Source organism: Myotis brandtii, unplaced genomic scaffold, assembly GCF_000412655.1.
Source record: "Myotis brandtii unplaced genomic scaffold, ASM41265v1 scaffold112, whole genome shotgun sequence".
Lineage (NCBI taxonomy): Eukaryota > Metazoa > Chordata > Mammalia > Chiroptera > Vespertilionidae > Myotis > Myotis brandtii.
The window spans coordinates 682,039-708,349 of NW_005353838.1; the positions used below are offsets into that span (position 1 = coordinate 682,039).

Here is a 26,311-nt window from a genome sequence, read left to right on the forward strand (position 1 = left end):
GATTCTGGTCAAGGGCATGTACCTTGGTTGCGGGCACATCCCCAGTGGGGAGTGTGCAGGAGGCAGCTGATCGATGTTTCTCTCTCATCGATGTTTCTAACTCTCTAACCCTCTCAGTTCCTCTCTGTAAAAAATCAATAAAATATATTAAAAAAAGAATTATCAAACCACCAGTAACCTTTTATAAAACAGTCATTAATGTTTCTTCCCTTCTTTGATTTTTCCCTAAATATCACCTTAAAATACTAAAAATTTTCCCTAAGCATCACCTTAAAATAATAAAGATATAACTAAATTTAAGATAAGTACATCTAAAGATAAAGTTTCATATATTTAATATTTTTCTCTAAAAGAACATTCCTGTTACCCATGAATCATGTTCTAACTCTCTCTGCCTTTGAAATATTGCTACTGGCAGATACTAAAATTAAATAAAAGAGAAAATTTGACTTACTTTCTTGTCACTTTTAAAAGTGAAAGAATATTAGGCCAATTATTTTTCCATCCTTTAAAGTAGACTATTTAAACATTTGACTATTTTGTCTGAACTCTTGAAATAAAAATAAACTGAATTCCCATAAATCCACTGATTCATTTAACATTTTTATTACTCTTTTTTAAATTTAAATGGACTCCAATTCCCTTCTACTTGATGTGATACTACTTTTAATTCTTATTCTACAAATATAGTATAAGAGTAATGTTTGCCTTTAGGTCTCACTTGATTTCCATAAAATGACAATAAAAATAACCTACTAAAACATAAGCACCCTGAAGCCATGTGTAATCACCATTAATTTCCCAGCATCCTGTACAGTTTCTAGTACATAAAAGGCATTCTGTAATTAACGTTTTATGGGTTACATTTGGATAGTACTTGACAGTTCAAAAGGGCTTTAGAAATTCTTATGTTATTTAATTGTCTCAATCAGCACAAGGAGAATGTACAGCAACCAAAGATCCTAGGAAAATTTCTAACTGAATTCTTCAGCATCCCTTATGATGATACAACAGAAAATGCCATTTGGGAGTCAAAATTAGAATAGTTATGAATAAATTAATTAAATGTATGTGCAAAACATTGATATGGTGATTAAGAGATTACAAACCGTGATGCAACCATTTAAAAAAATATATATCTATGCCTAAATGGAAGGCAGATCAACAATGAAAAATAAATCTACATAATAGTAATTCTTACTTGAATCTTGAACATATGATTTCCAGTCAAACTCAATGACAGTTTCATTTACAAGTGTGCCATTGTAATTCACAGTTATATTCTTCTCTATACTATGCTCCTCCAGGGAAGAATTGGTGGGAGGCCATTGTACACATTTATTCCGCAGGTTGCCCATGAAGAGCTGCAGCCCGATCAGCGCAAACACGCTCAGACAGAACACCGTCAGGATCATGACGTCTGAGAGCTTCTTCACAGACTGGATCAGGGCCCCCACGATGGTCTTCAGGCCTGAAAGAACGAAAGGAGGCCATTACCATGAAGACTTACAAGGTCTGAAAAAATAAAAGCCTTACAATTTTCTTGAAAACATAGATTCCATGCACAAGTTTGAAAATGATGCCAATGCTAGTGGAAAAGCAACACTTGATGGTAGGCTGGTGCTTATGGAGATGACCTCCAGAAATAAACAATGAAATGAAGATCCATGTTCCAATATATTGGAGAGAAAATAAGGGAAGATTCATGGTCTTCATAAAGCCTATATTGGGAAAGGTTCTTGTATTTCTCTTTTTGCTAATGAAACTTGCCCCATAATTTTATACCAAATTACCTGAATAAGTATTTTTGAATTCCTACTTATAAGTAACAAAGATTTTGATGTAAAACTGGGGGTGGTTTGGAGTATAAATACACCTTAAGATAATACATTTTCCATGCAGACTCATGCTAGTCTGTATTATCTTATTCCCTTGACTTTTAAAAAATATATATATTTTTATTGATTTCAGAGAGAAAGGAAGAGGGATAGAGAGATAGAAACATCAATGATGAGAGAGAATCATTGATCGGCTGCCTTCTGCATGCCCCTCCCTGGAGAGTGAACTCACAACCCAGGCATGTGCCCTGACAGAGAATGGAACCGTGACCTCCTGGTTCATAAACTGATGCTCAATTACTGAGCAACACTGTCCAGGCTTCCCTGGTCTTTTTAAACAATATTAAGATTACATTGTATTGGCATAGATATCAATGACTACAATAAATAAGAAATTACAGATCGGTACATTCAATAAGGACCAAATCCTTACAATTGATATAGAGAAAAATTGACATCTCTAAGTGCAAATCATACAGACTCTATATTACAGTGTCTCAGGCAAGAAATTGTTAAACTCCAAGGCTGATAAAAAATGTGAGACCAGCCCAACTGGTGTGGCTCAGTGGTTGAGTATTGACCCGTGAGCCCAGAGGTCACTGATTTCATTCCTGGTCAGGGCACATGCCTGGGTTTGGGCTCGCCCCCCGACAAGGGGTTGTGCAGGAAGTAGCAAATAGATGTTTCTATCTCTCTATCCCTCTCCCTTCCTCTCTAAAACAAAAAATCAATAAAAAAATGTGAGACCATAAAAACCTTTGTCCCAATAATAAGAATACTTTTCTTTAAAACACCCTATTATGATTACTATGATTTTGATTTTCATGGTTCTGATTTTCTGTAATGCTGCATATCAAGTAAAGAAGCTGTTGCTGAAAAACACATGTTGTCTTTTAACCCAGCTCTCACCTGGAATGACTGAAATTGTTTTCAGTGCTCGGAGAACTCTGAATGTTCTCAACGCTGAGACATTGCCCAGGTCCACAAACTCTGTCACATATCTGTAGTAGGGAGTCACACACAAACACAATGACAGGATACAAAGAAAGAGCTGTAGGTACAAGGAGCCTTACACTTTACACTAACCACTTCTTACCTGGGATTACAGAAATAGTTTTCAAAGCTCTCAAGACTCTGAAAATTGGAAGAGCTGAAAAATTGCCTAGGCTTACAAATTCTGTTACATACCTGTAGAATTAAATCAGAGTTATTCAAAATTTAAGCAGGATTTTATATATTTGCTTGGGTCTCTTATGAAGACATTCTTGGTGATTTTGAATGATAATTGTGTCAATAGCAATTTAAATATTAGAGGCTATTGCTATGGGTTTCTTTATTCACATAATTTAAGGCCACCAACTAGATGTAAACTTCATAAAGTACACAATCCTGTTGCCATTTTGAAAAGCAAATGCAATAAACATCATGAGTAACTTAGGATATTTAAGTTAAAAAAAAGCTTAATTATAGTTTCAAGGTTGCAGTTAGAAAAAAATGCATACAATCATGCAAGTGAAATTTATGCATGAAAAGGCAGATTGCCTGACTAGCTGTACATGACAAAGTTTTTCTAGTGTAACCTTTAAGTGAAAGGTAAATTAAGGACAATATTTTATGGGGCCCAATGATGCTCCTGCCATTGCTGCTATTTTGTTCTAAAAAACAGTAGTCTCATCATGCCTTCTTTTAAATCATGGCCAGAGGGAATGGCAAAGAATTGGCTCTTCCTGATTAGATGTGGAATGAAGACAAGAGAGGCAGTGTTTGGAGCCCTGAGAATATCAGCTCTGCTTCTCTTCCCATTTACCATCTATCTATACCTGTAAAGGCTAAAAAGTTCGCTCCAGAAAGAATGATGAGGGCAAGTGGTACAGGTCCACTTTCCTCCACATTCTAATTTCACCTGCTCCTGTATGACCTTCTATTACTTTTCTGAGTTTCTTCTCTCTTGGGGAAATTTACCACTTGAACAAAAAGGTGTGTGTGGGGGGGGTAGACAGGGATGCAGATATTGTGCACATACTGAGTGTATCTGGGAGGGAGGTAAGGATAAAAGATTTATGTTGAGGGTGAAGAGAGAGATGACAAAAATCATAAAGGGAAATAAGAAAGAAAAGAAATCAGTTTAGAAGTAGGAAGTGGCAGAGAGAGTATGTCCATTTCTAAGACTTAAAATTATTTGTTGATGAAATAAAAATTTAATATATTAAATACCTTATTCTCCCCCCCCCTTAGTTTGATTTGGAATGTTTTGATGCTAATAGATGTTTATTTTCTACTAGAAGCCCGGTGCACAAAATTTATGCATGGGGGCGGGGCAAGGGGTCCCTCAGCCTGGCCTGCACCTTCTCCTATATGGGATCCTTCTTGCAATCTGGAACCACTGGCTCCTAACCACTCACCTGCCTGCCTGCCTGATGACCCTAACTGCTCCCCTGCCGGTCTGATGGCCCTAACTGCTTTCCCCTCCTGGCCTGATCACCCTAACTGCCTAACTGCTCCCTCCTGCCAGCCTGATCCCCCTAACTGCCCTCCCCTCCTGGCCTGATCCCCCTAACTGCCTATCTTCTGTCCCCTCCTGACTTGATCCCCCTAACTGCCTATCTACTCTCCCTTCCTCTCCGTGCCCTTTGGACCCCTGGCGCAGGCATGCTGAGAGCTCTCCGCCTTGGCCCCACCCCCGTCCTGATTGGTCGTTACATGATGGCGTCCAGGACAATTTTCATATTCCTCTATTATTAGTATAGATTATTTTACCAAACTAATAGAAGATGGAAAAGTCAATGGGTAAGGTCAATGAAAATTGGTGCAGCCAGCAGAGTTGTTTGTGCCTGTATTTTTTAAAAGTCATTTTCACCGATGTAAAATGAATAAACTTTTGCTTTCTTATTAGTGTGTACATGTGTGTGTTGAAAAAGCAGCATGTGTTGAAATTTGCTAGATGTTTATTACATGTGAAAATTGTAATTTCAACCAATGCAAAGACTTTATATGCCAAAGTGAAATGTCAGTTTGACCTCTGTTATACTAAATTAAAATCCAAAGCTTAAATGTATAAATCACACCAAAATATTCTACAGTTACAACAAGCTTATTCTTTCAAAGCATAAACACTCATAGAAAGCCAAACCACACTCTTTTGAAGTTTCAAAAAAGGCACTTACGCAAATGTAATGACTGTAAAGTCGAGCCAGTTCCATGGGTCCCGAAGGAAAGTGAAATCCTCTAAACAGAAGCCCCTGGCAATAATTTTTATAAGTGATTCAAAAGTATATATTCCAGTGAAGGTGTACCTGGAGATAAGTATCCAGAAAGAATTGATAAAGTAATATATTTTTCATAATAAGTCAATTTCTTATCACCATGTCAGTGGAATAGATGAATTATTATAAAAGGAATCTAAGCAGGTTGATATTATTTTCATGGAAATGAAACATAGCCCTTAATTTAAATTCAATTCCCTAACACATGAAGCGTGTCCTGAGAGCAGAGTGAGAAATACATGTTGTATAAAGCCCAGCTAGGTGCTGTCTGAAATGTCTTAGTATTGACATTAATAAATAAAGCCCCCTGAGAATTATCTAGTACATTCATGTGATGGGGTGGCCAATCCATAATATTGCAGAAGCATAAAATGATTTTCTTTCCGAAAGTAAAAAACTCAATTTCCATCATGTTTTATGAATGAAAAACATTGACAAATTAGCAAGTCTTTATTTCTCTCTTTCCATAAGATAAGACAGGTTAACTTACTTGCAAAAAGAATTTTGTTAACAACAAAGTAGATAATTCTAGAGTCAAAATTTAGAATGAAATATGAGGCTAACTCAGAAACTTGGATGTTTCCAAGGTTTAAATCTTTTACTCAGAAGTTGAAGAATAAAATCACAAAAACTAGGATGACTAAAGACCTGTGGGCCTCACAAGTCAATGTCAATACTTTAGGTATTCTTTGTATATAGTTTTTCCTTCATAATCTTGTCCCTTTTCTGATTGGCTCCCATCTGGAGCTGTCTAGAACTGAAGAAGATCTTGGGAATAGTTCTGGGCTGTTGTTTTAAGGGTCAACAGCCATGGAGTAATAGTGGTCACAACATGGGCAGAATGAGCACCTATCACAGATCTGGACCCTCTGCTCTCAAATGTATTCCAGAACAGAGCCCACAAATGTAGTTAGTAATGTTTCTGTTTTCTGAAAATGCTATTCTTTCACCTCAGTTAGTTAAGTCCGTAGTCTATGGAATTTTCAAGTTTTAAAATCCCAACTGTTGGGATATTTTTTCTGCAATTTTTTTGGTGAAACTGATACAGGCCTGACCTGAATAGGATGTGCCTGATGGAAGGGAAAACTTGTGAGACTCAACAATGTCTTCTGATGGCATGTGTAACCCGCCCCTGTAAATTTGTAACTCACTGAATTCATCTGAAATTTACCTGGGACCAAGTCCTACTATACTGGCTCTTTTTTGCAATTGTTTTCACCACACTTGCTTTGACCACTGTAGATCCTAAAGGAAAAGTGATGTGTCCAAGAATGATGGGCTCCTGGTATCCACCAAGTACACGTGAAGGAGAGATATTAGACCCAACCCTAGCAGGCCTACGGGTCAATGGGTATGGTCTTCCTGCTTTGTAATTGTGCCTAGAAATGCCTTTAGTAATTATGCTCTTTGGGTTTATTTAGAAGGTACATTAAGATATAGTTTCAAAATCCTAACTATATATGTATATTGATATGTCTAAATGTATATATTTATATCTCTCTACCTAACATACATATATAGTCACATAGTAGGTGGTTTAAAATATAAGTTGAACTTACTCTACATTCTTTGTCCATTCAGGAGGGTTACTCATGGTCATAAACACACAGTTGGTCAAAATAGTGCACATAATTAGCATGCTGAATAATGTGGGTTATTGTTAAGGAACACACACACAAAAATCCAAATCTATGTATTATATAAAACTAACATTGAAAAGCTTAAACTGAATTTTAGCCAGGAATCATGAAAAATACACCATGAACAAGTTATCTAATCTCTTTAAATTTCAGTTTTGTCATTGGTAAAATGTAGCAATAATATCACCCTCACAGAGTAGCGATATATATTAAATGAGATAATGTACAAGAAAGCTTTATATAAGGACAAAGTGTTGCTTTTGCTACTATTACTAAATCAACATATTTACCCCCTAGAAAACTTTAAAGGGAAAGCTATGTGCAATCTGGAGTCATACAGTTTTTGAGCAGAGAGACTGACTTAAACTGTTTCAGGTGATAAAAATAGTAAGTTGTTGAAGAGGGCACATATCTGCAATATTGTAATTTCTGAAACAAATATTACTTAATATAGTTCAACACATTTAAAAATTTATGTACAGCCCTAACTGGTTTGGCTCAGTGGATAGAGTGTCGGCCTGTCGACTGAAAGGTCCCAGGTTCGATTCCGGTCAAGGGCATGTACCTTGGTTGCGGGCACATCCCCAGTAGGGGGTGTGCAGGAGGCAGCTGATTGATGTTTCTCTCTCATTGATGTTTCTAACTCTCTATCCCTCTCTCCTCCTCTCTGTAAAAAATCAATAAAAAATATATTTAAAAAATTTATGTACAAAGTACAGCATGGTGCCAGGTGTTGGGTTGCTCTGTTTTGACTTAATTAACTATAGTAGCCATGGATATGATTAAAAGTGAATATTCTTGAAGGCCAGGACTTAACATGATGTGAATATAATTAAAATTTAGTCTAAAAGTGGTCTTGGGCAAGTCACTCAGTCTCAGTTTGAGGTGCAGATTAAATGAGTTAATGTGTGTGATATGATAAGTATTAGCTAAAACAAATGACTAAAAGGAACCTAGGAAAAACAAATATTGTAATCGCTCTATTTTAGACATCAGGCAAATAAGGCCTAAAACATAGAGAAATTAGATAACTCAGCCGAGGACTAGAACACAAATTTTCTGCCTTCATATTCAATATGCTCTCTACTACAGTTTATTGCCAAAACAAAAATTTTCCATAAGAAAAAGAAAGTTTTCATCAAATGACCACATGATGGCACTAGAAACAAAAACTAGGATATGGAAACCATACCCGTAAAAATGCTGAAATATGATTTTAATATTTCAAATCTTTTCATTTTAATAATAACATATTTATATCACTGAGGATTTTCTTGTTATCAGTTAAAAATAGAATGGTCTTTTAAGTTTTATAATTTTTTAAAGGACCAGGTTGTATGAGTTTATGATCATTATACAAGTATTTCTATTTTTCTTATTGCCAAAGCCATCGAATGAGACATAATCAAAAATTAAGTTTTTGCCAATGAATATGAACAGATGAAGTTATTTGCAAAGTCCTTCTTTTTCTTTAACACCATGGGAACCACATTGCCACATTCCTAAAGACCATTTGGAAATATAATCTAAGCTTCTTTCATTAACTTCTGTAGTCTTTACTAAGCAATCAGTTTTGCTTGGTAGTAATAATTTAATGACTTAAATTGGAAATTCAGCCAATACTACTGTAATTCCTTCACAGAATTCATTAGGAAAGTTCAATAATTAACTAAGTATTAGTCAAGCCCTCTGACCATCTTTCATAGAAAATATGCTTAAAGGTTTATTTTAAGGTAAACAAAACTGCTCTTTATTATAGATATGTCTAAACTTGGCTATGGAATTAGATTTCCTTGTTATATCATTCTTTGCTGCATATCCCTGGTCATTACAAACTGTGTACAAATGTAGTAAAGAGTAGTATAGCTATCTTACACTAGATTTGTAGGACTTAACACATACAAGTATTATTAGAAAGATATATGTAGATATATAATGTTAAAACTGTAAGTTTCAGTGACATCTATGTGACTAATACACTCCAAGAATAAAGCTTATAAAAAAAGAATAAGGCTTATATGACAAAAGTAGATATAAAATTAGAGTGACAAAAGCCATAAAATATATATGTGTCCCAACTTAATTTTATATTTAGCTACAAAGCACTTATAGATTATGTACAAATAGTTAATATTGATTACTTGAAAAGGATATGAATGTACCAAAATCTTAATAGCTATTTTCCTAAGAGGATTGAAGGGAGTTAAAATGTACAGGGCAGAGGTGGCACTGAACCGGAAGATGGCCTTCCCTTTATTCAATACTATAAAAGTCTGTAAGATAGGAACACAACATAGAAGTATAAAAGTATAAACCATTTAAACTCTATTGTCTGCTTTCTATTATCTGTCACAATGAATCTTCCAATGTTACAACTTTTGATGTGCAGCATGAAGACAATCTGCCCCTGGATTTCTTCTTAACAGGGAGGGCATCCAAAGGCATCACTTACCTTTCACCCAATACTTCCATGCAATTTCATCACACAAGACATTTGCCAAGGGAATTTATTTATTTTCTTAATATTTTAAACATCTGAGTTAAATGAATGTCTTAAATGGGTGGATATTTCATTTTATTCTGAAAATCTTAAGACACTACATTCCTTTATAGCGATTTCAGCTTTTCCAATTCAAATATCTTGAAAAGTAACTCTGTAGAATGCAAAATCATTCAACAAAGCCGAAACCAGTTTGGCTCAGTGGATAGAGCGTCGGCCTGCGGACTGAAAGGTCCCAGGTTCGATTCCGGTCAGGGGCATGTACCTGGGTTGCGGGCACATCTCCAGTGGGAGATGTGCAGGAGGCAGCTGGTCGATGTTTCTCTCTCATTGATGTTTCTGACTCTCTATCTCTCTCCCTTCCTCTCTGTGGAAAATCAATAAAATATATTTTTAAAAAAATCATTCAACAAAACTAATATTTTAAAAAATAACTTTTTTATCATTTATGCTTATAAAATGAATATAACTCTATTGGTAATAGGAAATAAAAACAACCACCATCAAACCCAATCTTGGGTTAGATGGTTATAACCCAATAATTGATTTTTGGAGGCCACGTTCCCTGGAGAGTATCTGTTGACCAGGAGTGCTAAATTCTGTACTGGGATTTCTGAAATAGCTGACACATTGAATTCTAATCCCAATTGACTGCCTATCTCCTGTAGTGCTTTCTTAGCACAGAGGTGTAGCTCAAAGCCTCTGTAGAACCTGGAATCCATAAATGTGAAAGAAACTGCATTCCAAAAATTAGGTATCAAAAGCAATTAGCAGTGTGCAGGGGGAAAAAAAAAAGCAGCAACCTACAATAGCATAGGAAAGATTCTGACTCAGTGTTTCTTAAGATGTTTACTTACAATCAGACCGAGTTGGGGGTGGGGGAAGCCATTTTCTCAGTGAAGAATATTTCATAGGAAGAGAACTTCATACCTTTTTAATTAAAATTCACCAATTCTTTAAAAGTTGTGGGTTTTGCCTTCAATCACATTATGACATAGCAAGCATTTACTATGTTTACTTTCTACTAAGAATCTTTGATAAGTGTTTACATGCTTCATTTAGTCTTCAGGTCATTCATTGATAGATTTCTCATTTCTTTTTCCCCTCTAAATTCAAGTAAAGCAATCATTCCAAAACGTTCACTGAGTTTCTGTTTGAAAGTAGCACTTCCTGTCTGGTATGTGTGGAATGCCCTGAAATCAGGGCTGTGAAAGTGTAGTCTCCCCACTGATGCTGGGGTCCAAGTCATTGTTGGACTGGGACAACATAGTGACAGTGAGTGTTTAGAAACTTGTAAGTCAATGTGACACACTAATTTCATCAGATGAATGCAATAATAAAAAGCGGGTGTATTTCATTGGTTTGCTTTTTCATTTTCTAGTACTTAATTTTATAGAAGAATGGTGACCTCACCTCTACAACAGAGAGTTTGAGAAGCATTGCTGTAACTTTAACTTTGAACCTCTACTAGTATTTTCTTTTTCATCTTTGAAGGTCTCTGGTTCAGAATACAAAGAAAACTATATACCAAGTTCCACTGTAGGAGGGGAGAGTTTCACCTGTACTTACTGAGGAGCAATCATCATGTCTACAATACTTAGCCCCCCTTTTTTTTATGATTCATTCAATGCTCCTGTCCCTAAATGACATTCTGAGTTCACCATAAAATGTGAACAGACTTGTGCAATACAGATGCCTTTGCCCTAAGGAGGACATGCATACAAAGACACAAAAAGGACTGAGTATGGTCCACCTTGCAAACTTACAGCATATGTTTCTTTTTTCCAAAGACATGTTAAGTAAAACCTGACAGAAATATTTGGGGCTAGGAATGGCAGAGCCAACAAAAATATAACCTAGCATATATATTTTAAAACTAAGAATCTCCTGCCCGGCCTGCATGGCTCAGTGGTTGAGCATCGACCTATGAAACAGGTCATGGTTGGATTCCCGGTCAGGGCACATGCCCGGGTTGCAGGCTCAATCCCTGGTATGGGGAGTGTAGGAGGCAGTTGATCAATGATTTTCTCATCATTGATATTTCTATCTCTCTCTCTCTTTGTCTCTGAATTCAATAAAAATATATATATTTTTAAAAAGATTCTCCTTACATCAAATAATATTATAAACTAATTTTGAAATAGATACTAGTGATTCAAAGACAAAATAAAGAAGTTACAATTCATAGGTAGCCTAAACAATGGGCTTGAAGGTAAGAGGGATGATGATGGTACTGAATGTAGCTCAGTGGACAGGGAAAAAGTCACCTGGCTCATTCTAAGGAGACTGGACCATGCACATAAGAGGTCATCTGTGACTTTGGCTATGTGCACCTTCCAGCCCAAAGGAAGAAGGAAGTAGATAGTGAAAGGGGTGGTAAAGCAATCAGTGAATTGCAGAGGCCAAAAGAGGGGGTAGGGGAGAGAAAGAAAAATTCTGCCTTGAGAACTAAAACAAAAAGGAGCAAAACTCAGAAACTAAGCAGAGAGGAGACCCAAAAGGCAGTAAAAATGGCTGGAACCATTAACGTGAATAGAACGAAGTCCACTGCACCCCTGATGCTGATAAGTAATGCTAAAGCTAAAAGTGCTTTCACATGGAGGAGTCCATACTTTGTCACAAAAGTTAAACGCAAAGAGACATAATTCTCAATTGTTCCAGCCTTAGTTGGAAACTTTCACTGATTTTAGGTTGTATTCCCTTTATCCTATATAATAAAAGCCAAATATGCTAAGTGTCTGGTCAGCTGGTCTGCTGTTCAACCAATCAAAGCGTAATATGCTAATGGTATGCTAAGGCCACTCAACTGCTCGCTATGACGTGCACTGACCACCAGGGGACAGACACTCTGACCAGTAGGTTAGCTTGCTGCTGGGGTCTGAGTGAGACAGACCGGACATGCCCTGGAGCCCTGCCATGGTCCCTTTCTGGCTGGCCAACCTCCCATGTCCCTCACCAGCCCCAATCGTGTGCTGGTGTGGTCCCTCAGCCTGGCCTGCACCCTCTCGCAATCCAAGCTGAGGGACCCCCCTCCAAGTGCATGAATTTTGTGCATCAGGCCTCTAGTTTGTTTATAAAATTCAAATGTGGGGAAGATAATTATTTTTAACAATACTAGTATTTACAAGAAATATATGTACATTGTGTAAGTGCTTGCAATTTGAATTTATAATGATAATGAAGTTTACTGTACAATAATGTTTATTCTTTTTTAATTGTTCACAATTCATAGAGATGGCCAAGGCATCCTTGCTAGGACTCCTCTGCTTTTCTCAGGTTGAAACATATATACTTACCAAAAAACTTCATAAATGTCGCTTTAAAGGGTTTATGGGTTTATTTTAAATAGCCTTCCAATAAAGCAGACTTATAGAGCAACCCAATATATAGAATCTTAAATGTGTTACCATTTTTATATCAGTAAGTTCCATTTAGAACTGCAAATTTACTGTTTGCAACTGATTTGATTTCTATTTCCTCATCTCTGTATCTATCATCCTTATAGTTGTTTGCATAGCCAAGAAGCTAAATATTTCATTTACAAGTTTTAAGAATTAATGGGACTTAGATACATGGTTCTTCAAATAATGGTATTAATAGTATTGAAGGGAGAATAGAGTCATAAGGGAACACTTTATTTACAAGTAAAGTAAATCTAGAATTTTCAAACATATAGATAGGTAATTGCCCTCCCCATTTAACAAATAAGAAAAGGCTCGAAATGGGAAGAATTCAAAGACTAGCCAAGATATTATGTACCTCAAATTGTATAAACAAGTACAGGGTGGGACAAAAGTAGGTTTACAGTTGTGAGTACTCAAAACAGTTTATTCTTGTGTTATTACTTATTAAGTATTGTGCTATTTCCCATATGAATAACTGTAAAGCTACTTTTGCCCCAACCTGAATTATATAAGTTTAAGCAAATCAAGATTTACCAACTGTTCAATTGAGTGTGATGTTTTACACTTTCCCCTCAAATTTTTATTGTGGAAAACTACATAACATAAAATTTACCATCTTAACCATTTCTAAACATATAGCTCAGTGTTAACTTTTTCTTACACAATGTATTGGATGGCTTATTACAGTGAAGTATCTTGACATCCTTTAAATCTAAATTAGTCCTATAGGAGACCAAGATGGCGGCATAGGTAAACACCGCAGACTGCTGCCGCAAACAACCACTTCAAAAATACAACTAAAAGACGGAACGGACATCACCCAGAACCACAGGAAGGCTGGCTGAGGAGAGACTCTTCAACTAGAAGGAAAAATAACAGCACACCGAGGCTCAGAGGAGGCGCAGTGTGGAAAAAACTCAGGTGCGGAGGTGCGCGCGCAAAGCGGGCTGGTGGCTGAGAGCGCGGTTGTCGTTTTCGGTCAGGGGGGAGTCTCAGACTCTGAGCTCCAGATACGGGCGAATCGCTGGGGACTCGGACCCAAACGGGAGAAGCGGGAGTGTCTGGCATCAGTTGGAAGGCAGCTTTCCCTCCGAGGTTTGCAGCGGTTCCGGGGGTTCTGAGAAGCAGAGCCTCTGGGAACGGGACTGAGAGGGGCCATAACCGCTCCCTCCGCCCGCCCGCCCTGTTGAGCCCGCCCCGCCCAAGCCTTGACATCATAAATAAATAAATTAGTCCTATAAAAATTTAGTTAAAACAACTCAAGATACATTATTTTGCCTGAAGTCACATCAATACAAAATGAAAAGTTCAAAATTGGTGGTGGAAGAGAAAAGGCTGATCCAATAGCATCTAGCTTGAAACAGGCTTCTCTTTATAGCCCAAGGCTGTAGGGAATTCATGAAATCAGTTTAACGTGAAAAATTTTGTGCTTGAAAACAAATTTCAAAATATAGCAGTTTGATTGAATTAGAAAAATAAGATTCTATATATAAAATACCACTTTAAAGATATATTTGTAGTAACATAACTGTTTATAGCCTATATAATAAAAGCCTAATATGCTAAATGTCCAACTGTTCAACCATTTGACTGGTCGCAATGATGCACACTGACCACCAGGGGGTAGATGCTCCGACCGATAGGTTAGCTTCCTGCTGGGGTCCAGCTGATTGGGACTGAGTGAGACAGCCGGACATGCCCTGGAGCCCTCCCGTGGTCCCTCCCTGGCCTGATAGTGCATTGGTGGGGTCCCTTGGCGTGGCCTGTGCCCTCTCGCAATCCAGGACCCCTTGGGGGATGTTGGAGAGCTGGTTTCAGCCCAATCCCCGCAGGCCAGGCTGAGGGACCCCACCAGTGCACAAATCCATGCACCGGGCTTCTAGTATTAGATATTTGTCAAGTTTTTCCACTTATCTCTTCATGTATAGTTACTAAAGTAACATTTATTGAGTCCCTGTATAATAAGCTATTAATAAGTATGAGCATTGCAGACACCTGGAAAGTAGCATGAAACTAGTTTTAGGTTCAACTTTTAATTTAACTAATTTCATTGTAAAAAAAATGTATTTTGTTTAGCACAATACTTGCAAAGCTCTGTGTTATGGCTTATAGAGGAAGCAAAGATACATACGTCATTACCTCAAGAAGCTCATAAACTAGTGAATGTTCAACTGTCTCTACTAATAGAAGAAAGTCCAAAAGGATAAGTGAAGGTTTTCATAGACTAGAGCTGCCCAATAGAAACATTATGTGAACTACAAATCTGAGCCACATATGTGACTTTAAATATTCTAGTAGCCATGTTTTAAAAAAGTAAAAAGCCGATGAAATTCCACTTAATAATGCTTTCTTTTTTAAAAATATATTTTTTATTGATTTCAGAGAGGAAGGGAGAGGGAGAGAGATATATAAACATCAATGATGATGAGAGAGAATCATTGATCAGCTGCCTCTTGCATGCCCCCTACTGGGGATCGAGCCCGAAACCCAGGCATGTGCCCTTGACCAGAATAGAATCTGGGACCCTTCAATGCACAGGCCGGTGCTCTATCCCCTGAGCCAAATCGGCCAGGGCAATAAATGCTTTCTTTAATCCAGTATTTCCAATATATTACCATTTAGGAATGAAATCAATATTTAAACTATTGAGATATTTTACATCCTTTTTCATACAATCCTGTTTTCAAAGTCGACTTGCCACACTTTCCGTACAATAATCACACGTGGCTAATGTCTACTCTGTTGGGCAGCACAGACCTAGACGTAAACCATTCATTGTTCTGCGAGGTCCAACTCTCTTCAGCAAGACTGCCAAGTAAAATATCATTTCTGACTTTAAAGACAAACCAAGAAAGATAGGTAAACACTCCCAGTCAAATCAGTCATCAGCAGCTTAATAATCTGTAAGGAAACATTAGAAAAATATAAGTAGGATTCGTTGGAACTTATGTAGTTTTTAAAAGTGCAGACAATGGAGTTGGGTGCCAGGGTCAAAATCTGGCTCTGGTGCCTTCCAGCAGTGAGATTCTAATCAACTTACTTGACTTTCCTGTGACTCACTTGCCTGTTTTGAAAAATGTGAATAAGAATATTTAGCTTATAAAGGTGTTGTGATTTCAATACTCATGCCTAGTATTCTGAATTTTAAAACAACAACACTCAGGCCCTAGCTGTTTTGGCTCAGTGGAAGGTTCCTGGATCCCTGCAGGTCCTGGATCCAGTAAAGGGCATGTGCCTTAGTTGCAGGTCCTGGTCGGGTCACGTGCGGGAGGCAACCAATCAATGTGTCTCTCTCTCTGTTTCTCCCCCTCCCTTCCACTCTAAGAATCAATGGGAAAATATCCTTGGGTGAGGATTAACAAAAAAATAATAATAATGACTCAGGTGATTCTGCAATAGCAGGGCTGTGAATCTGTTTTGGTTAACTAGTGATCTTTTAAATTGCTCAAATTATCAATGATTATGTTGTACACATGGATTAATTAGCAAAAGCTATAAGTAACAGAGAAAGCTTAGCAATGATCATGAACAATAAAAAATGCAGAATACACTATTGGTTATTAAATTTATGCCTCAGCTTCAAAATTTAAAACAAGCAATTTTCAACTTTTAACATACATTGTGTTCCAAAAATGTGTTTGGAAGTCAATTGTTTAGAACTTTATTTTCCCACTACAGAGTACTAGGTTGGGCTGCAAGGTACACCTCTCTTCCCTTGATGATGCTCTGGCATTGGCACTAGGAGAATTCCCTTGCTCTATCTTCTGCCAGAAGTGGGATCAAACTTTTCCCAGCTCCAGGCTGATGGCTTAAGAAGAGGTTCTAGCAGGGAGGGATAGAATGAGTCCTGGCAGGAGGAGAGATGCTTCAGAGATTTAGGTGTAGAGAACTGCATGGAGAAGTCAAGAGATTCTTATTATTGCATATCTCTGGGGCCATTTCTCATCCTGAGGAAATTCCATGGCATCTAATTCTGTTTTCCTTCCTGGGGGCACTCTCAATGGTCTCACCTACTTCCCTGCCTATTTGTTATAACCTGTGGATTCAGGCCAAGATTTCTCTCCTTGCCTGGCTCACAGAGGGATGGGAAGCTTTCTCACACGTTCTCCACCTGACCCTGAAGTGAGCATCAATATTAAAATAACTTTGTTTCTTCCCTAGTCTCATTCTGCTTTTCCCTTTAGTCTAAGGATAATCAACCTAAAGAACAACCTGTGGCACTTGCCTGCTGGGGCCCTCCAAGCTTTAATACACAACCTTTACCTAATTACACGTGTGACATTTAAGCCAGCAATTACAATCACAGTGTTCATGGAGGCTGGGTAGCAAGGGGTGTGTGCCAATTTTTGGTATGCAAATCAGAAATCCTAAACATGCATGAGTCTGTGTGTGTGTGTGTGTGTGTGTGTGTGTGTGTGTAGGCATAGACATGTGTATAATCTCCAGATTCATACATCTCTGAAACTAATTCAAAATTTTAAACAATATTGCATGAGTCAACAAAACATATCTCTGAGCTCAATGCTTCACAGACAATTTTTTTCTTTGCTGTAAGCTCCTGCAAAGGAGAAGAATTTGTATGTAGAGAAGTCTGTAAAATTGCTGTCCTTGGCCTGTAGCTGGGGGAAAAGGGGGTGCGGGGGGGACAGCCAGTGCAGGAGATGACCCATCGGAGGTGCCAGCTGGGCTCTCATCAGCCAGGGGTGGGGACACCTCTGCCTCTATCACAGAGAGAAAAACTATAACCACAGGTGAAATGATAAAATCTGGGGATCAAACATTTCTTAGCTCTGTATCTTATCCCATACTGTGAGTGTGGTATACTTTGACTTGTGCAGTTAACTTTTCATTGACTGGAAAAAAAACAAGTTGAGGCCCAGTTTCAGTGCAGACTTGTGTGAGAACTTTATGTCAACGTCTACATCTGAATGGAGAGAATTACAGTAGTACTAACCTCAGACTTCTTTTGAGTATGAATGAAATACAACTTGTGAATGCCCTTAAGTTCTAAACTACCATAAAATGATAAGGATTAAAAGATTCAAAGTGTGTGTCTGTCTGGCTTTCAAGTATATACACATATGGACACATGTTTCTGAAAGCAGTGCCACTTTTCACATTGGAACTTTTTGGTTCAATAACTTTCCTCCCAAATTCCATATTTAGGAAACAATGCCATTAGCTTGTTCCCTCTGATACTTAAATGTTACACCTCCAAAATAGATTCTGATCCTACCCATTATTCTCCATCTTCATTGTCAAAAATCTAGACCAAGTGTCCAGAGGACTCCTAATTGATCTTTTAAAATGTAAAGTGGCCCAGCTGGTGTGGCTCAGTGGTGGAGTGTCGATATATGCACCTTCCCCAGCTCTAGGCTGTCAATGTAAGAACTTATAATAATATTGTTTGAGCCCGGCTGGCCTGGCTCAGTAGTTGAGTGTCAACCTATGAACCAGGAGGTCATGGTTTGATTCCCGGTCAGAGCATATGCCTGGGTTGCGGGCTCAATTCGCAGAGTGGGGAGTGCAGGCAGCAGCCAATCAATGATTCTCTCTCATCATTGATGTTTCTATCTCTTTCTCCCTCTCCCTTTCTCTCTGAAATCAATAAAAATATATTAAAAATGTAAAGTGGACCATGTTACTCCTCTACCCAAAGCTTTCTGATAATTCATTTTGCCCTTAAACTTCAAACTCTTTCCGATGTACTAAAAGGGGCCTTTTCCCTGGCCCCAGGCCCACATCCCAACCTCATCCTATTCTCTTCTTAGTACAGTCCACCTCCGTTACACATCCTCTGATAGACTGTTCTTTCTCTAGAAGATGCTTCTTCCTCTTCTCTTTTCTGTACTTCAGATCCCAATTTGAATGCCATTTCTTTACAGCGGCACACAATTGAAGTGTCCCGAATCTGTCCTCTTTGAAAAATAAGGTGCTTATCAGACAACTAGAATCTGGTGGGAAATGAAAGTATCTACTTATTTTAAAAGCCGATGCCCTAACCGGTTTGGCTCAGTGGATAGAGCATCAGCCTGCGGGTTCAAGGGTCCCAGGTTCGATTCTGGTCAAGGGCATGTACCTTGGTTGCGGGCACATCCCCATTAGGGGGGTGTGCAGGAGGCAGCTGATTGATGTTTCTCTCTCATCAGTGTTTCTAATTCTCTATCCCTCTCCCTTCCTCTCTGTAAAAAATCAATAAAATATATTTTAAAAAAATAAAATAAAAATAAAAGCCGATGCAGACCCAATGAGTCTCTAAGATTTTAGTTTTTACAAAGGCAGGGGATGCTCCTGATGGAGGAAAAATAGTGAGGGACAAGTCAGCGTTGGGAAATACTGCCAGCCTGGGAGAAAAGGACTACGGCTAGCAAAGTGGCATGGGTAGAGGGTCAGGAAAAGCAGTAACGGGCTTATTCAGATTCTATCACTGGCTTATCTTTTCCACTGTATCGTTACTACAAGTGCAGACCCAAAGTGGCATGGCAATGGCCTATGGAAGCTGAGAGATCAGGTTTAAATCTAATCTCTCTCACTTAATATCTTTGTGATCTTAGGAAATTACTTCACCTCAGTTTCATTATTTTTAAATACAGACAAAAGCAATCTTGGAAGGACATGCGTTTTAAATAAGAACTGTATGTACCTGATACATTTTGTATAGAATACAGAGCTCTAGTTTTGCCTGCCTCACATACCTTTTTAAATAGGCCTCATCTCTTCTTTTTAGAAAAACCACCACCCCATGTCTGCCCTTGTGGCTTCTGATGAGCTGACTCACCCCTTGGCAACACAGGTGAACATGTGACACCGTTCTGGCCAATGAGACCATCACAAACCCTTAGCCATGTGACCTAATTAGAACCAATTCCAGGGCTTTTGTTAGAGCTTTTGAAGAGACAGTTCTTTTTCTTGGAGTTACTAAGCTGCAGGATGTTAGTTTAGTGCTACTGGTGGCTATTTGTGCCATCCTGTGGGAAGGGCCAGCCTACCAATGCAGCTAGCTTGGGTGACAATAGAACCCAAAATGGAAAAGGACTGTATCCTGATGATGATGTTGTAGGTACTGGATCTTTCAATGTTAAAACCAGATTCACCTACATATTTCTTTCTTTCTTTCTTTTTTAAACTAGTTTCTGATGCATTTTGGTCACTTTGACTTGAATGGTCTCTTACTAACATAGCAGGTACTCAATAAAGGCTAACCATTATTTAATTACCAATATCATCACCTTGGGATTGTTTCTGAGACAGAGGCTTAGAGGTAACAAAAAAAGGGGTTTAAGGAAAAAATTATGGGTGGGGAGGAGAAAGAGTTGAAAGTCTATTATACTGTGTTAGATGTAAGGGAGATACTAGGTGACTGGTAATTCAAGAGGAGCTAGTAATATGCAAAAAAATTGTAAATTGGGAACTGTCCATATGATAAGTCATGGAATCATAATCTTTTAATTACTATCTACTTTTCTGATTGATTACTAAATTATTTTTTGCAAGAAAAAAATGCCCTAAACCCAATTAAAAACAAAGTAAATAATTTTCTCTACCCAATATAATAACTAAAAATTCCTGTAGCAATAACAGACCAGGCATAAAATAAAATAGCAAATTCATGCATGACTCTTCATGCAGGCCTGATAAAGGAGTATGCACCTTTTTAATTTCTTTTATTATTTTTTAATATATTTTTATTGATTTCAGAGAGGAAGGAAGAGGGGGAGAGAGAGATAGAAATATCAATGAGGAGAGAGAATCATTGATTGGCTGCCTCCTGCATGTCCCCCACTGGGGATGGAGACCACAACCCAGGCATGTACCCTTGACCAGAGTCGAACCTGGAACCCTTCAGTCTGTAGGCCGACACTCTATCCACTGAGCCAAACCGGCTAGGGCTATGCACCTTTTTAAAAAGAGCTGATAAAAAGAGAGAATAAGTTGTTTCTATATGGTCCATTAGACATTTTTAAAGGATAAATTTCTACTTTCCATAATGGAGAAACATCTATTCTCACTACAATTCTAAAATACCTCATTTTATTGTCAGTGCACTGTCACACTGTCAAAAGGATATTTCCTCCCATGGTGCTAGTGAGTCATCTGTAATTTTAAGAACATGAGAAGGGAGATGTTTTCTGTAATAAAGAGTGGGTGAAGAATTTGAATGCATAGCCAAATGGTACAAAATCAACCCAAGCTATAAAAGTAACGGTGAGAAAAAAAAATCCCATGGAGGGGGGTAGGGGGGAGGTGAGTTCACAAGCTCAAATATGCCTTGCCACACAACTAAAGTAAATAAACAAATAAAAGGAATCAAACCTTGAATGGTGTTCTGAAGAACACTGGACCAGAGCTCACATGGTATGGAAAATTCTATGACAATATTCTGATAGCACTCTTTTTTTCTTTAGTTCTTACCTTGGACTTCTGAAAGCTTAAAGCATCTGAGAGTCTGGGAAGTTCCTAATGCTTCCATGCACCAGGAATGCTCATGAGATGGTGTCACTGATCATGGATTAAACTACTTTAACAATTTTAGTAAAATTTTTAACATTATGTAATTTGCACACTTTAAACTGGAGCAAAGAAGATAAAAATATGTGGGCATATGCCATCTGGAAATACACCATCAGCAGTGACAATTCCATAAGCTCACTGAAATTGTCTTTGTAGAAGATGACAGAGAGCTTAGCGTTGTTTCTATTTCTTACACAATACATTCCATATATGCTGCATATATGGAATTTAATCAAAAGTATAACAGAAAAAAGAGATCCTGCAACCGTTTTTATAGTAGTACTAGAGACCCAGTGCACGAATTCGTGCATACGTGGGGTCCCTCGGGGTGGCCTGTGGGCATCGGGCTGAAACCCGCAGTCCAATGCTGCCTGCAGCTCCTACCTGCCGCTCCCACTCATCCTGGCCCCACTGTGCCTGCCACGGGCTTGTGCCCAATCAGTCCCGATTGGGAGAGGTTCATGCCACCACAGCAGTGCTCGCCAGCCATGAGCCCTGCATCTGGAATCCTTCTGAGGGGAGTAGCCTGCAGGATCTGGCTGAAACCGGCACCCTGACATCGCCCGAGGGGTCTCGGATTGCAAGAGGGCACTGGCCAGGCCGAGGGACCCCACCGGTGCATGATCAGGGCTGGAGAGGGACAGTGGGAGGGCTCCAGGGTGTGTCCGGCCCATCTTGCTCAGTCCCAATCAGCTGGACCCCAGCAGCAAGCTAACCTACCAGAAGGAGAGTTTGCCCCCATGTGGTCAGTGTACATCATAGTGAGTGGTTGAGCAACCTTAGCATATCATTAGCATATTACACTTTGATTGGTTGAACAGTTGACTGGTCACCGGATGACCGGACACTTAGCATATTAGGCTTTTATTATATAGGATTGCTTCGTTTATTCTATATATTATTAAGAAAGAAACTAGAAACTGTATATAGATAAGAATGACCCCTTAATTATTGTACTTGAGAAAAATCTTAGGAAAGTCACTGGCCTAACTGAGGTTTACATATTCCAACTCACTCAGGCAATACAATCCACATCCTCAATATCAGTAATAGTGGGAAATCTCATTCTAAGAAGCATTTTCTCTAGTGACATTTCCACAATTAGACCCTATAGCTATGCCCGAGTACTGTGCATGTGTATTGCATTGTTTTAATGATGATCACTCTCCCAATCTCAGATATTCAAGTCACTAAAATAAAATTAGTCATCAAATATCAAAAGAAAAATTTATTATTTTTAAAAGGTTATTATTTTGCTAAGCATTCAAACCTTAAACATAGCAAACAAATTCAGAATTTAAGATTATTCCTGCATATGAAATAATACAATTACAAAAGAAAATTTAAGGCTAGAAAACTGTATAGGCAACTAGAGAAAGTTTTAAAATATGAAAATGCAAAATAGTGAAATTTCAAACACAACTCAATCAGGTATCCTAAATATACCATATTGGTTTTAAAGAACTTGTAAGAAGTTTCATTTGCATTGCTTTGAATGACTTACATTTGAAGACTCATTTAATGTCAGCTCAATGTGAAAGCAATGGAAGTGTCTTACCTTAGAGAAAACTCCTTCCTGATAACAATATTTTTCTTATCAGGTTGTTCTACTTGCTCACTGTGATTTGTTCCAAAATTCCAAAATATTTTTCCTTCCTCACACAATGTGCATTTGAAGATAAGGATAGAAGATGTTAATGGCAAGTCTGAATGTGAACCTAACAAAGTTTATAAGGGTTACATCAGCACAAGAATCTGGCTGACTAGTCATTTCATCAGAGTTGGTCTTTCACACCCAGTTTTAAGACCGTTCTTTTCAGTATTAAAAAGGGTTTGCATAATTTTGTTTTCCATCTGCCTTTATATTCTTTACTAGAGGCCTGGTGCACAAAAATTCATGCACTTGGGAGGGTCCCTCAGCCCAGCCTGCACCCTCTCACAGTCCAGGACCCCTCGGGGGATGTCCACCTGCCTGCTTAGGCCCGATCCCCAGGGGATCGGGCCTAAGCTGGCAGTCAGACATCCCTCTGGCAGCCCAGGAGCCCTTGGGGGACGTCCGACTAATGGCTTAGGCTCGCTCCCCCTAGGGAACCATTAGTTGGTCATCCATAGAGCTGCTGAGAAGGCTGGAGAGGCTCCCGCCACTGCCACTGCATTCACAGCCTTCAGCCGGCTTGTGGCTGAGTGGAGCTCCCCCTGTGGGAGCACACTGACCACCAGGGGGCAGCTCCTGCATTGAGCATATGCCCCCTGGTGGTCAGTACATGTCATAGTGACTGGTTGTTCCTGGTCGTTCCACTCATAGGGTCAATTTGCATATTACCCTTTTATTATATACTACAGGCCCAGTGCACAAAATTTGTGCATGGCGGAGGGGGGGTGTCCCTCAGCCTGGCCTGAACACTCTCCATTCCGGGACCTCTTGGGGGATGTCTGACTGCTGGCAGTCAGACATCCCTCTTACAATCTGGGACTGCTGGCTCCTAACTGCTCACCTGTCTGCCTGATTGCCCCTAACCACTTGCTGCCTGCCTGATCGCCCCTAATCACTCACCCCTAACCACTGTCCTCTGCTGGCCTGATCGCCCCTAACCACTCTGCCTCGGCCCCCGCCACTGTGGCTTTGTCCAGAAGGGCATCCGGAAGATGTCCGGTCTATCTGGTCTAATTAGCATATTACCCTTTTATTAGTATAGAGGATTATATATCACTCATTATGAACCAATAATTTTATTTTGGGGACATCCTCTCAAGATAACAAATTTTATCAGTCTGAAAACTTTAATTTAAGCAGGAGTGGGAAACCGTTTTTTTGCAAAAGGCCATTTGGATATTTTTTTAAAACATCATTTGCATCATACAAAATTATCCACTTAAAAATTAGCCTGCTGTCTTTGGTCAAACATTTAATTAACTCACCCCCTCATGCCTTGGCAGGGCCAGACCAAATTATTTCTCGGGCCTTACACAGCCTACAGGCCGAGCATTCCCCACCCCTGATTTAAAGGGAAATATGAATTAGGTTATCTGATTTTCACATGAAGAATCTCTGCTTTTGTCAAGCTGCATTTTGTTAGTTTGGTCGTTATCAAAACATTCATTTGAAAAAGAAAAAAAACACCATTCATTTGTTGTTTCACAAGTAAGGATACAGCATATGAGCTGGGATGCTAGATTCCAGCCCTGTTTGATGAAGACCCTGTGTAGCTTTAACAATTTTTAGAAGGTGTTTACTGCTGGAGAGATGGGGGCTGGGTGTCTTTGAGTAGCAGAAGGCCTTCTGGGGATCGATCCCCCTAACCAATAATAAGAGCAGTCTTTGAACAGACTGAATATGTCCAATATCTACAAATAAACTAACACACTCCATGGGGTGAATAAATTTCTGTCTAGAACACAGCAGAGTCATTACCTCAATAATGAAGTACTTTTCAATAAGTTGAAATGTTTAAATAACTTGATTATCTGCATTTTTACTTTCCTCATACAAATAAACCCCTCCTAGTTTGTTTAATTTGGGCTTTAGCATTTCAGGTGATATTAAATTATATTCCAAAGGACTGATTTAATGATAAAGTGCAACTTTTCTTATAATTTGAAAGGCAGTTATGAAATGGATAATCTCTTACCTACTAAGATTTGGCAATATTATAAATAATGTTAAATAGAGAAAAATAAAATTTTTGGAAAATGATTATCTCTTCCTATAATGTAAAATGGGCAAATGCTTGGTAAAAAGTGTGTTACACTTAAACCAGCTATATCCTGAAACTTAAAAGAAAAAAACACACACAAACACAGTGCTATTCATCCTTTTGTGAGGTTTTTTTTTTTTTATCTTTGAAACTATAGCAATGAGAAGTGATTTACAAGACTGTCTCAAATCCACATATTAAAACTGCCAAACTTATGCATTTGACAAAGGCTAATTTCATGTTATTAAGAACTGTGTCAGCAACAATCAGAGCCTAGTGTATTTTAAGGCCCATGTCCAACTAAAATATTTCATTTGCTTAATTACAATCTTTGTGCCTTACCCTTCCACCAAGAGTTCAAAAATATATTGTGTCAGATGAAAAAGATAAAAATATGTTGCAATCCAAAATCAATACAATAATCACTTTTATTTTATCCTTTTCTGTAGGCTCTTCTTCTTGGTTTGGTGAAATCATGGTCTTAATAAAAGATTGGGTGCTTAATACAAGGTACTTATTTCAAGCATGGATACAGAAAATGCAAGCATTAAAATATCATTATACATTCTTCAGAATACTATATTTTTCTTAATTCTTATCAATATAAATATATTTTTACCAAAAGTTGAGTAATTTTTTAAAATTGGAGTTTATATACTAATGTTCCAGAAATTAACTGATTTACTTATAACATGCTTTAGAAATTGAAAACACTTGTGGCATCAAATTTTGTTCCATAAGAAATTAATAATAATATTTTTGAAGTCTTAATGTGATAATTCCAGGATTTTCAAGTACAGAAAACATAAAATTTTATAGTAAATATAATCTTGGGGTCGAAATTTTTAATTCATTAAATTAGCTGCCTATAACTTAAATTTGTTATTAGGTATCTGTGGTGGTGCATTTGGAACAGCTCCGTCGTTTATGAAATATTCATTCTCACGTATGTGCATAAACACATGCAAACATGTTTTATTTCTTAAGTAGAAGGGTACTTAAGACTGTGCTAATTCAGCCTGTGTTGGTACTACAACCATCCAAGGTATGCAGTAGGCAATTAGCAGCAAAACATGCCTGATAAAAAACACTCACTTTTTTATTGATGTAGTACGGGTCCAGGTCCTCCAAAGGTTCTGACACCATCCCTGGAGGAATGTCTCCATAAATAAAAGGAAGGTTCCTTCCAGCTTCCAAGTCACTATTTGGCTTTGGGCCATTTTCATCGTCATCTTTCTTGTCTGGTTTGGGACTCTTAGCTTTTTCTTCTGCAATGCGCCTTTCAATAGCCGCAAGAGATTCTCTGGTGAAGAAGTTGAAGCTGTCAGGTCCTGGTGGTACAAGCACTGTTTGCTCCATCTTGTCATCCTGCACATTTTAATTACCATTTACTCCACATATGAAAGTCCTAAAAAAAATAAAGAATGTTGATATTTCTTAAGGAGATTCAGAGAAGACTT

General features: G+C 38.3%; 1 protein-coding gene across 1 annotated transcript in view; it reads right to left on the reverse strand.

The window, feature by feature from the left end:
• SCN1A (sodium channel, voltage gated, type I alpha subunit) overlaps positions 1-26,311 on the reverse strand; it is a 125,441-nt gene that overhangs the window by 51,544 nt on the left and 47,586 nt on the right. The window contains exons 3-8 of the mRNA XM_014546967.1: positions 25,947-26,259; positions 8,896-9,014; positions 6,661-6,750; positions 5,003-5,131; positions 2,748-2,839; positions 1,202-1,471 (exon numbers count right to left, since the gene is read on the reverse strand). Of these exons, the coding sequence (XP_014402453.1) occupies positions 1,202-1,471; positions 2,748-2,839; positions 5,003-5,131; positions 6,661-6,750; positions 8,896-9,014; positions 25,947-26,210 (964 nt within the window). The 5' untranslated portion in view covers positions 26,211-26,259. The remainder of the gene's footprint in view (positions 1-1,201; positions 1,472-2,747; positions 2,840-5,002; positions 5,132-6,660; positions 6,751-8,895; positions 9,015-25,946; positions 26,260-26,311) is intronic.